The sequence below is a fragment of the Hyperolius riggenbachi genome, chromosome 5, assembly GCF_040937935.1.
Source record: "Hyperolius riggenbachi isolate aHypRig1 chromosome 5, aHypRig1.pri, whole genome shotgun sequence".
NCBI lineage: Eukaryota > Metazoa > Chordata > Amphibia > Anura > Hyperoliidae > Hyperolius > Hyperolius riggenbachi.
The window spans coordinates 362,949,709-362,962,530 of NC_090650.1; the positions used below are offsets into that span (position 1 = coordinate 362,949,709).

The 12,822-nt window shown below is 47.1% G+C and overlaps 1 protein-coding gene across 1 annotated transcript in view; it reads left to right on the forward strand.

The window, feature by feature from the left end:
- Positions 1-12,822, forward strand: part of LY96 (lymphocyte antigen 96) — a 45,236-nt gene that overhangs the window by 10,852 nt on the left and 21,562 nt on the right. Inside the window, exon 3 of the mRNA XM_068234827.1 lies at positions 2,738-2,866. Within this exon, the coding sequence (XP_068090928.1) occupies positions 2,738-2,866 (129 nt within the window). The remainder of the gene's footprint in view (positions 1-2,737; positions 2,867-12,822) is intronic.

The following is a 12,822-nucleotide window of genomic DNA, read 5'->3' on the forward strand; positions in this document are numbered from 1 at the left end:
GTTTTGTAACTGAATGATGCAGCTTTTACATCAGACTGTCACGGCTGCTGTTTAGAATTCAGTCTTAAAAAATCAGTCCTTAACCTCCTTGCCGATTATCCCGAGCTCAGCTCGGGGTAACCTGCCGCGGAGGATTCCTCAGGCCCTGCGGGGCCGATTTGCATAATTTTTTTTTTATACACGCAGCTAGCACTTTGCTAGCTGCGTGTCACTTATGATCGCTGCCGCTCCGCGCCGATTCGCCACTACCCGCCGCATCAGAGGGTGCCCCCCCGAGACCTGTGCGCTGCCTGGCCAATCAGTGCCAGGCAGCGCTGAGGGGTGGATCGGGACTCCCTCTGACATCATGATGTCGGTGACGTCATTGCGCCCGTCGCCATGGCGACGGGGGAAGCCCTCATGGAAATCCTGTTCAGAACGGGATTTCCGGATGGGGATATGCGCCGGCGGCGATCGGCGCATACGGGGGGACGCCGCAGGGAGGGAGAAAGCATGTAGCTAGCGCTAGGCTAGCTACATGCTAAAAAAAAAATGCAAAAAAACACCCTCCCTGCCGTGCGCAGCAAATATTTAGAATGGCAGGGAGGTTAAACTGAGAATACAAATATATTAGACTGTTCCATGTTAGTAATGTTCTATTTACCATTAGTACTGCAGATACAATTGTATCATAAATGTATTTTCAGTTCAAGTTTGCTTCCTTCTGATTTGTTCCTAGACTGTTATAGGGGCATTAGATTGTGAGTAGCGGGAGTTTTGCTATGGTAACACGCATTACTAATTAGCATTACCGTTAGTAATGCTTGTAACCATAGCAAGGCTCATGCTTCTTGAGTACTGCGGGTTGCGCTAATAGCGTAACTTGCGGAACATGCTGCCGGTAGTAAGGTTAATATTGCTGTGCACTGTCTGTGCTCAGCAAGATCACTTTTGTGCCTCAAGCCCAAACATTTTTCAAGGACCACTATCGTGAAAAATGTAGGCAATTAAAATGTGACAGAACCAACAGGTTTTGGGCCAGTCCATCTCCTCATGGGGGATTCTAAGGGTTTTCTTTGTTTTCAACAGCATTTCAGCAGTTGCAAATTCTAAGGGCCCGAGCCCAGTAATGCAGTTGTGTCCGCTTCTGTCCGCTTTTTAGCATCTGTAGCATTGATGTTTAACTGAAAAGCTGACACAACTGCAGTGGGCTCAGGACCTAACTGACAAAATAGTATACAAGTGTGAGGAAACGCGGAAAAGCCGCCGCTAAGACTCAGAGTGAGGCGGCTGACTCCGCGTTCTACAGGGCAGCTGGCGCGCAGGCAGAACGCGGGGAAACCGCCGCATGCTCTAACAACAGGGCGGCGGATTCCGCGTCCAAAGCGGCAAGTTGCACGCATAGTCTTGCTCCTTTCAGCAATGCGGAATGCGGAGAAAACGCCGCACGCACGGACAGCGGTGCGGCGGTTTCCGCAGCCAACACAGCAGAAACATTACAACACATGACTGGTGTGGCTGGGACTGATAGTCCACATTGGTTTAGAAGGACGCGCGCAGAGAGGCAGGGCCTTTATGGCAGTCAGAAGGGGGTCAGCTGACCAAGCTGGTCAGCTGACAAATTCAGCAACCTTCATTGGTCCAGCACTTAGGGGAGGCGCTGGAGAGCGCTAGAGTATATATACTGGGTGCTGGTCAGTTCTCTGGTGTCTGGCGTTGCGATCACTACGTGGCAGCACTCAGACCTTGTCAGTATCTGTGTTATTAGACAGTTTCGTAGGTGTTGATGATCACGGAGCTCACACCTTAGCCTAGGAATTCTGTTATTATCTGTATTCTTATCTAGACCAGTTTCCAGGGTGTTGATGGCCAAGGAACTCACACCTTAGTCTAGGAATTCTGTACCATCTGTATTATTGTATTATTTAGCTCAGTCCCTGGAGTGTGATAATCTTGGAGCTCACACTCAAGTCTAGGCATTGTTGATTATCTGTTATGACCTTCTGCTTTCCTGACCATTCTTCTGATCTCTGATTCTGTGCCTTTGTCTTTCTGATACCTTGTTGCCAAACTCTGCTAGTTCCAGGATTCTGCATCTGTCTCCTGTCTCTGTACTGTATCTGTCCGTGTGTTTACAACCTGGCCTGTCCGACCTCGAGAACTATCTCTCCTATTAAGAGATAGTTCACAGATCCGTTAGTGACACTCCTCCTTGGTGTCACTCACGTTCTGTCCTTCCCACTCTCTGTCTGGCTCCGCCCCTTGGGGAGCATCAGACCTGTGGAAGGAATCTGATCCAGAGCAGTATCTCTCACTGCCTAGCACCTATCTCTCAGGTGCTTTCCTCAAAGTATTACTGTTGCACCAAACACTCTCATCGCTCAGGTGTCCAGAGGTTAGAAGATATATCTGATTATCGGTGATACTGCAGATCATCAATAATCGGGTATATATCTGCATTCTCGGTGATACTGCAGATCACCGGTAATCAGATCCTCTCTGTGTTACAGCGATCGTTACAGCAAGTGAGTAGGGAAGCTGGTTGGTATCTTACTATTTTGGTAGTAAAACTGCTGTTCAGGAAATCCTGTTGAAAACAAAGAAAACACTGAGAATCCCCCATGAGGTGATGGACTGGCCCAAAACCTGTCGGTTCTGTCCGAATTTAACTACCCACTTTTTTCGCGATAGCGGTCTTTTAATGATATGTTACAGCCTTTATATAATGTGTAATAATACAAAGTATCTTTTCATCTAGGAACAAATTTGGACTATGTTTATGCTATTTTTGAAGTATGGCATAATTCTTTTAAAGTCTCTGATGCAACATATCCGATGTGTTCAGGAGTTGACGATGATTTTAGTTTTTGTGGAGCTTTAAAAGGAGGTAAGATAGAAAAATGTATGTACATTTTATTTTTTCGGATGCCAAAGAGTTAAAGGGAACCCGAGGTGAGGGTGATATGAGTGCTGCGGTATTTATTGTAAACAATTCCAGTTGCCTGGCAGTCCTGTTGATCTTCTGGCATATGTAATGTCTGAGTCAAAACTCTGGAACAAGCATATGGCTAATCCATTAAAACCTGAGTCAGAGTATCTGATCTGCATATGCTTGTTCAGGGTCTATGGCTAAAAGTATTAACCACTTCAGCCTTCAGTCGTTTTTCACCTTATGGATCCGAGCAATTTTCACCTCCCATTCCTTCGCCAATAACTTTATCACTACTTATCAATTGATCTATATGTTGCTTTTTCTGCCACCAATTTGGCTTTCTTTGGGTGGTACATTTTTGCTAAGAATTATTTTTTTCTAAATGCATTTTAACAGGAATATTAAGAAAAAAAAATGGAAAAAACATCATTATTTCTCATGCTACCATAATTAAAACCACATATTTTATTTGCCTATTTGTCTCAGTTATTACACCATTTAAATTATGTCCCTATCACAATGTATGGCACTAATATTTTATTTAGAAATAAAGGTGCATTTTTTTTTAGTTTTGCGTCCATCACTATTTACAAGCTTATAATTTAAAAAATATTAGTTGTATACCGTCTTCACATGCATATTAAAAAAGTTCAGACCCTTAGGTAACTATTGTTTTTTTGTTTTTTAATTGTAAATTTTTTTATTTATTTTTTTAGTTAAAATTTTTATTTGAGTGTGGGAGGTAAACGGTTAACTTTAAATGTAATTTTTTGTGTCTTTTTGTAATAAAAATGTATTTTTATGTAGTTTTATTATTTGGCCACAAGATGGCCACAGTTATTTTTTTTTTATTCTATCCTTACAGGAACTACAAGGAGGACGTGATATTTTTTTTTGTTTTGTTTTCAGAAAGACCGCGGCCTCTGAAAAGAAGCCGTCAGTTTTTCCACTGGGGACTTAGAGCAATGAATGGGAACAATGTTAACTTTCCATTCATTGATCTCTGGGCTACCGGGGGGGGGGGGGGGGGAAGAGGTTAAAATGGCTTCAGGCTCAGAATCAGAAGGACTGGCAGGCAAATGTTATTGTTTAAAAGGAAATAAATATGGCAGCCTCCATATCACTCTCACCTCAGGTTCCCTTTAAAACTGATGTACAGGTATCTTCCTTTTTTATTTTGTAAAAGCTGTATTCTTTTACTAAATTTTAATGCATTACTTTATATTGGTGTTCTACAAATGTATATTAAACACCTGAAATTAATCTATAAAGCCTGCCTTGAGGAAAAGCTGTTATTTTTACTAGTATAATATAAATATGAGTAGAGGATAGAGTAAAGAGGGGTTGAAGCCATGGGGAAGTTCTTAGTGGGGTGAAGGACACCAACTTCTTTCTTCTCTCTGCTTTGTCTGCTCCACTGAAGGTGTGAAAACAATGCAGAAGAGTGATGCCGCTGGTATCTTACCACATCTAATACCGGGTCTGATTCATCTTCCTGGATCTGCCTGCTCTGACTCTTTCTCAGTCCTGTTTTTTAGAATGCCAAGTGACATCATGCAACAAGCAAGCTGTCTCAGGAGCACGAGGGAGGCAGTATGAGAGTTGGTGGCTACAGCAAAGTAGCACAGATTGGAGCCTATGTTGGTGGAGACAAGATAATACAACTACTACTCCTGAGGGAGTGTGAGTGAGAGGAGTAGTGCCCATAAATGCTATGAGAAGGGTGGCCCTTTGTGTTACAAGTGTCAAACAAGGGAAGGCTGCAGCATGCTGTTAGGAAAAGGTGCCTACACAAAAGTAATAGAATGGATGGCTGAACATGTAGTTGGTGAAAAGTGGTTGCACACACTGGTGGGGAAGGGGGGAGGGAGAAGAGGGAGGTGATACCCAAATATCTGATGTAGAGGGATGATCCCAAGTAAATGGCCACAATAGCTACGGGGATCCCTGTGAGTAGGAAAGAGGGTGTGGAGTTAACGTAGAGTGTGAGGTGCTATCAAAGTTCCACCTTGTGATTTTTAGTTACACCTCTGGTTAAAGCAGTTATTGCTTGTAGAACTTTTGACCCCACTGGAATGAGTTTACCTCCTCCACACACCCTAGAACTCTTGTGCTTTCTAAACAGGAAATGACTAACAGCAAAAAAAAAAAAGAGTTTATAGGGGTTCTCACCTTTACCCACTTTACAAAGAGAACTTTTATCTATAATGTATTGTAATAAGGCTGAAACGCTCATTGTTCTTCTGGTAAAATTCAAGGAGGCAATTGCATCCATACAAGACCATATGTTAGTGACACTGGGGACTCCCCAGTGTTTCACAACTCACCAGATCCTGCAGTCTGCTGGACCTGACTATTGTCTCTGGGATGTTGGCCACCACAACACCTCCGGACCTCCGGATAAAAAAGATGCAAACATAGCGTAAAAGCGTAATGCCTCTTTTATGTAGCATTTATTTGGCTGGCTAGAAAATCTAGGATGAGTTTTAATTTCTGATAAGCCTGAAAGAATGAGGATGGGGTAGGTCTGCCAGACATGTCCAAGTTCATCACAGACTGATTGCATAACTGGGACCAGAAGCAATGGGCTAATATAGAGCAGGAGAGCTTGGTTCTGGACCCTAAGGGCCCATTGACCCTTGAAGAAGCAAAACACTAGTGCTCAGCACGGGTGATTTTACCATGATTATCGCGGTAAAATCATTGTGCCCATTTTTCACTCATTGAGCGATCGCAATCAGTGTTTTGTTAAGCACTGTATTGCAATCGCTCCACAATCATGGCAAAATGCTGCATGCTACTTGTCAGGAACCGGCCCGCGGCATCCTGCGTATACGGTTCCCGACTGCGGGTTTGACCAGATTAAGCAGGGAACAGCCTTATTTAAGCTACAAGCAAGGCTGGAACCCCTCAAACACTTCCCACTGCCACCACTAGCGTTGCTAGACACGTCCCCTCAGCTGTCGAGGGCTAAACACGCAATCTGCGTTTTCATATTTGGGTCAGCTTTGCACTTAGGCCGAATACGAGAATGCCACGCACCCACACACACAGTACAGTTGTACAGTAACACAGCACAATCAGACACTGACTTGTAATGCAAGTTACACTGTCGTGCAGCAAAACCACTAACAGTCGTTCCGAACGATACTGTTAGCTACTCGCACTGGCGTTTCGTACGTTGGGTCAGCTGCGCGCTTTAGGCCAACGTATGACAAACGCCCCCCACACACAATGCAATTACAACTTCATATGGTAGTGTTGCTCAAGCATACAATTAGGCACGGACTTATACACAGCTACACTGCAGTCTCCTCTAGGCTATGAGTGTTAGTTTAGTACAGCAGAAGTCAAGCTTATTAAATAATAATTTAATATTCCAGAAAAACATGGAACAATGCAGAACAGAATATATACAAAAGATTACAAAAAAACAAAGTAAAAAAGTTACAAAATTAAGAGTTACAAAGATACACACAAAAGCGATTTGCTTACCAAATACAGGGATCCAGATAGAAGAATCTTGGACTTTTGTGGACGGACACAGTTCTGGCTTTGACCAGGAGTCCACTAGCTTGGGCCAAGAGACCGGCTGCCACTACCGTCAGGAGGGGACTTGTCAGGAACCGGCCCGCGGCACGCCTGCGTATACGGTTCCCGACTGCGGGTTTGACCAGATTAAGCGGGGGACAGCCTTATTTAAGCTACAAACAAGGCTGGAACCCCTCAAAACACCTCTCACTGCCACCACTAGCGTTGCTAGACACTTTCACTCTGCTGTCGAGTCCTCAGCGCGCACTCCGCGTTTTCGTATTTGGGTCAGCTTTGCGCTTAGGCCAAATACGGGAACGCCACGCACCCACACACACACACAGTTGCAATCTTACACTGTCGTGAAGCAAAGACCCACTAACAGTCGTTCCGAACGATACTGTTAGCTACTCGCACTGGCGTTGTTCGTACGTTGGGTCAGCTGCGCGCTTAGGCCAACGTATGACAAACGCCCCCACACACAATGCAATTACAATTTCCTACGGTAGTGTTGCTCAAGCGTACAATTAGGCATGAACTTTATACACGGTTACACTTCAGTCTCTTCTAGGCTATGAGGGTTAGTTTAGTACGGCAGAAGTCAAACTTATTAAATAATAATTTAATATTCTAGAAAAACATAGAACAGTGCAAAACTGAAGATATACAAAGAGATTACAAACAAAACAAGTAAAAATAGTTACAAGATAAAATGTACAAAGATAACACACAAAGCGATTTTGCTTACCAAAATAAAGGGATCCCGATAGAAGAATCGTGGACTTTGGTGTGGACGGACACAGTCTGGCTAGACCAGGAGTTCACTAGCTTGGGCCAGGAGACCGGCTGCCACTACCGTCAGAAGAGAACTGCTTTGAGGTAGCTGTCCCCTGGTTTTTATAATGAAATATTCGCCTCGAGGCTGTAAGCCTGTGTGGACGGGGGGGAAGCTGGATTTAATTACATCCTCAGTCATAATTGGATTTCCAGAGATCCAACATCCACTATAGTCCACACACCCAACAAAAGACTTCCTTAGCCCAATTTCCCCAGGTTACAATGTCTTTACATCAAGAGATTGTTAAATGAGGCTTTTCAACTCCACCAATAATTCAATTTCCACAGGTAGAAAATGGTATCAAAAGGACTTCACCTCTTCAATAATTTCCAGTAGGCTGTCAAATACATTTCAAACATTCAGGTGTCAGCTTCCCCCTGCCCCCAAGACTCTAGCAGGCTTGCCTTGTCCCAATGGCTGACACCAGACTCAAAAGCCATGCCGACCAGCCTATTCTTCCTCAATTGGCAGGTAATTAGCAGTAGACACAGTTTCCCCTGCTGGACAATGGGGCAGAGGTAATGGACATCTACTTACAGAATTACATTAGACAGACTTCAGTTTACTCTGGCCAGGTGACCAATTACTCCCAAGCCCAATACACATCTGAGGCATTATTCAGACAACATGGTCTGACCACCTGTATAGGCTTCACAGCAACTGTCTAATTAAGGGTTTCCTCATTAGAAGCAGACAATGATAGGTAATTTACACTTTATACGGAATTCCAGGAAGACTGGCTAACAGACAATCCCATATGTTACAGTCAAAAAATGAAGGAAATATGTTCCTGTTATCCTTAATATCATCAGCACCTCAATATATCTCCACAGGACTGATTTGAGGTAGCTGTCCCCTGGTTTTTATAATGAAATATTCGTCTTGAGGCTGTAAGCCTGTGTGGACGGGGGGAAGCTAGATTTAATTACATCCTCAGTCATAATTGGATTTCCAGAGATCCAACATCCACTACAGTACACACACCCAACAAAAGACTTCCTTAGCCCAATTTCCCCAGGTTACAATGTCTATACATCAAGAGATTGTTAAGGGAGGCATTTCAACTCCACCAATAATTCAATTTCCACAGGTCTAGTCCATACATAACGCGCGTCATATCCTTTCCTGTGATATGCCACTTCAAACCTTTCCTTGTCTCAGTTTTCAGATCATCAAAAAGGTCTCCCCCCCCCCCCCCTCCAGGTGACAATTGATTAAGGCTTCCTCCACCTTCCAGCAGGCTTGCCAGATGTAAATTCTAGAGTTTTTTGTTAGCCTTTGAAGTTCCCTGACTCTGTCTGGATTTGTATAATGGGACAATGGGGCTTCTAATTAGCTCCCTGCCCCCAGAGGAACTGAGGGTAATTGTATTCCACACTGTCATACAGACAAGTACAGCTTCCCCAAAGCCAGATGACCACCCATACATACGCATCTGAAGTACATAGCAGACAGGAAAATGAAAATATTATCCTTACATCATAAGCACCCCAATATATCACCACACCTCCCCTCTTTAGAATGGGGCAAGGCAGATGATCTTCCCAGATTATCCTGCCTGCGCCTACATTGTTGGTTCTGCTTGACGGAACAACCCTTCCACATTCTCATGATTGCTCCCCTTCCTATGTTGAATGGTGAAGCTATATTGTTGGAGAACTAAGCTCCATCTCAGCAGTTTTCCATTGTCCCCAGAAACCCGATGTAACCAACTAAGCGGGTTGTGGTCGGTTACGACTGTGAATACACGACCGTAGAGATAGTGCTGCAGCTTTTGTAGGGCCCATACAATTGCCAAGCACTCCTTCTCTATGGTGGCGTAAGCTACCTCCCGGGGTAGCAGCTTCCGACTTAAGTACAGAATCGGATGTTCTTCCCCAGTTTGGTTTACCTGGCTTAACACAGCACCTAGGCCAAAGGCTGAGGCGTACGTCTGGACTACAAACCGTCGGCTGAAGTCTGGCGTTTGCAACACGGGAGGGCTAGCTAGGGCCCTCTTCAGAGCTGTGAATGACTGTTCACATTCTGGTGTCCAGAGAATCTGCTTGGGCAACTTCTTTTTTGTGAGGTCTGTCAATGGCTTGGCGAGGGCACTGTAGTTGGGGACAAACTTTCTATAGTACCCCGCAGTCCCTAAGAAGGACTGAATCTGCTTCTTCGTGTGGGGGGAGGGGCCAGGACACAATGGCATCTACCTTCCCAGTATCTGGACGAAGCTCTCCCCCCCCCACCACATGTCCCAGGTACTGTACCTGTTTCATGCCTATCTAACACTTGCTAGGCTTGACTGTTAGCCCTGCCGCAGTGATGCGCCCCAAAACCTGTGACAGCTGCGCTAAGTGGTCGTTCCAGTTGGCGCTAAACACGGCGATGTCATCTAGGTAGGCGACAGCGCAGTGTTCCAAACCTTCCAGGAGACCATTTACAACCCTTTGGAAGGTGGCCGTGGCGTTTTTCATTCCGAAAGGCATTACATTAAATTCAAACAGACCTGAGGGGGTGATAAAGGCAGACCTCTCCCGTGCCTCAGCTGTTAGAGGGACCTGCCAGTATCCCCGACTCAAATCCACGATTGTTAGATATTGCGCGCCAGCTAGCTTATCTAACAATTCGTCGACCCTCGGCATTGGGTAAGCATCTGACGCAGTTATCAAATTTAGTTTTCGATAATCTACACAGAACCGAGTGGTCTGGTCCCGTTTGGGTACTAGCACTACAGGTGATGCCCATGCGCTGTGCGACCGTTGGATTACCCCTAGTGGCAGCTTTTCCTCAATCTCCTTGCTGATGTGGGCCTGAACCTCAGGGGAGACTCTATAGGCTGACTGTCTAACCGGCTTGTTATTTCCGGTGTCAACATGGTGTACAGCCAGGCTGGTCAGACCAGGGCGGGCTGTAAAGGTACCACGGTAAAGGGTCAGCACATCAGATAGCCCAGCCTGCTGCTCTGCTGTCAACTCCGGATTGATCTGCACCTCGGTAACAGAGTCGGTTTCCTGGGTGGAGGCCAGGATGTCAACCAGGGCCTCTGCTTCACCGTCCGGTAGCAAACTGCAGACAGGGAGAGCGCAAGCGGTTCTATCATGATGTTCCTTTAACATATTGACATGGTACGTTTTCAGCTGCTTACCTCGGTCATCCAGCGCGACCACATAGGTCACATCACTAATCTTCCTCTGTATGGTATAGGGCCCATCCCAAGCGGCCTGCAGCTTATTCTGTCGCATCGGGTTTAGGACCCATACCTTGCGACCTACCTCATAAACTCTCTCCCTAGCCCCGCGGTCATACCACTGCTTCTGGGTGGCCTGGGCTTGAGTAAGATTCTCTCACACTAACCCCACCAGGGTGTCCATCTTTTCCCGGAACTTTAGAACGTATTCCACTATGGAGACCCCAGGACCCATATCCTGCCCCTCCCAGACCTCTCGAATGAGATCGAGGGGCCCAAGTACCCTCCTCCCATATAAGAGCTCAAAGGGCGAGAACCCGGTGGATGCCTGGGGCACCTCACGATAAGCAAACAGTAAGTGGGGCAGGTATCGCTCCCAGTCTCTCCCTTGCGATTCAACAAACACCCTTAGCATCTGTTTCAGAGTACCATTGAACCGCTCACATAACCCATTTGTCTGGGGGTGGTAAGGGCTGGCCATGATGTGTTCTACCTGCATTTGCTTACAAAGGCATTCCATTAGGCGCAACATGAATTGCGGGCCGTGATCGGTGAGCATTTCGCGGGGAAAACCGACCCGTGAGAAAATGCGCACCAATGCGTCCGCAACCTTGTCTGCCCGTATGGAGCTCAGGGCTACAGCTTCAGGGTAGCGAGTGGCATAATCTACCACCGTAAGAATGAAACGTTTCCCTGTGCTGCTGGGTATTGCTAGAGGCCCAATGATGTCAACCGCAACCCTTTGGAAGGGCTCCTCTATGATGGGCAAGGGCCTCAGCGGGGCTTTGTCTGTGTCACCTGATTTGCCGACCCGCTGACATGCGACACAAGACCGGCAAAAATCGGCAATATCTGTCCCCATGTGGGGGCCAATAAAAATTGTGGGCAAGACGGGATTTGGTCTTGCGGATCCCCAAGTGACCAGCCAGGGGCACCTCATGTGCTATTCTTAATAGCTGCTCCCTGTACCTGTGGGGAACAATCAACTGCCGGTCTGCCTCCTCCACTTCAGACGGCTCAGAGGGAATAACCTCTCTGTACAGTCTGCCTTGCTCCCAGTACACCCTCACTCTGTCGCCCTCCACCGGTGCCCTGTCCGCCCGACCCCTGAGCTCTTCCAGGCTGCTATCAAGCCGTACAGCCCCGGAGAACTCAGTGCTGTCGGCCACAGGCGCCAGGGAGGTGGCAAACTGAGAGGCCTCTGGGTCCTCAGAGCCAGGCTGTGAAGTGGAAGAGCCCGACCCAGTGACGTCAGCCCCTTCAGTGGACAATTCGTCTGCTGCAGCCCGGTGAGCACTGCGGGTCACCACTGCAGCTGATGGAGCGTTCACTGTACACATGTCATTATGCAACACATCACATATTACATCAACATTATCTGCATGCATGGTAACAACGTGTCCCCCTCCAGGCCTGGGCACTGGAGACTCACTAGCACTGGCTCCTAGCACATAGTCCGTAGCCCCTGGGGCCTCGCCAGCACTCCCCACTTGCACAGCATTATCACACAGTACCTTGCAAGAGTCCTGAACTTCTGCTGGGGATGCAGGCTCCACAGGGTTTGGAGTAGGCTCATACCGGGCCACTAACCGTCCCAGGTCAGTACCCAACAAAATGTTCGTGGGGATGGCATCCGTTACCCCCACTTATTTCATTCCGCTGCCGGCCCCCCATTCCAGGTGGACCAAGGCGGTGGGTATGGCGGGGGTGACACCCCCAACTCCTTTGACAGCCATAGTCTTGCCAGGAATGTACTCCTCGGGGTTAACAAGCTGGGGGTGCACTAGAGTTACCTCTGCTCCAGTGTCTCTCAGACCGGTGGTAACTGTATCCCCAACCGTGACAGGTTGCAGATTCTCTGCATAGCTACCTGCATTCCTGGTGGCACACAACGCATTCCGGGCCCCGCCAGAGTTTGGGGCTTCCTTCTTCTTTTCTGGGCACGTAGCACTGATGTGACCTGGTTTGTTACAGGCAAAACATCTCCGAGTGTCAACGGTGGCTGTTCTACCTCCAGGTGGCTGCGGGACTTGGCTTCGCTGGGTGCTCAGAGGAGAAGGTCTCGCAGTCTTTTCTCCCTTCCAGCTGGGCGCCGTAGTCCTCCGAAAATCAGATGCTCGATTGGACGTGTAGGCATCAGCAACTTTCGCGGCCTCATCCACGGTCTTCGGCTCTCGGTCCCGTACAAACTGCCGGACCCTAACAGGACAAGTGTGAAGGAACTGGTATTTTATTATCAGTTCCTGCAGGGCATCAAAGGTTTCAACCGACAGTCCTTTTAACCACTGCTGGAAGGCAGTGCGCAGGTTGCAAGCATGATCCAGGTAACTGTCATTAGGACCTCGCTGCACTGTCCTGAAACGTTTGCGA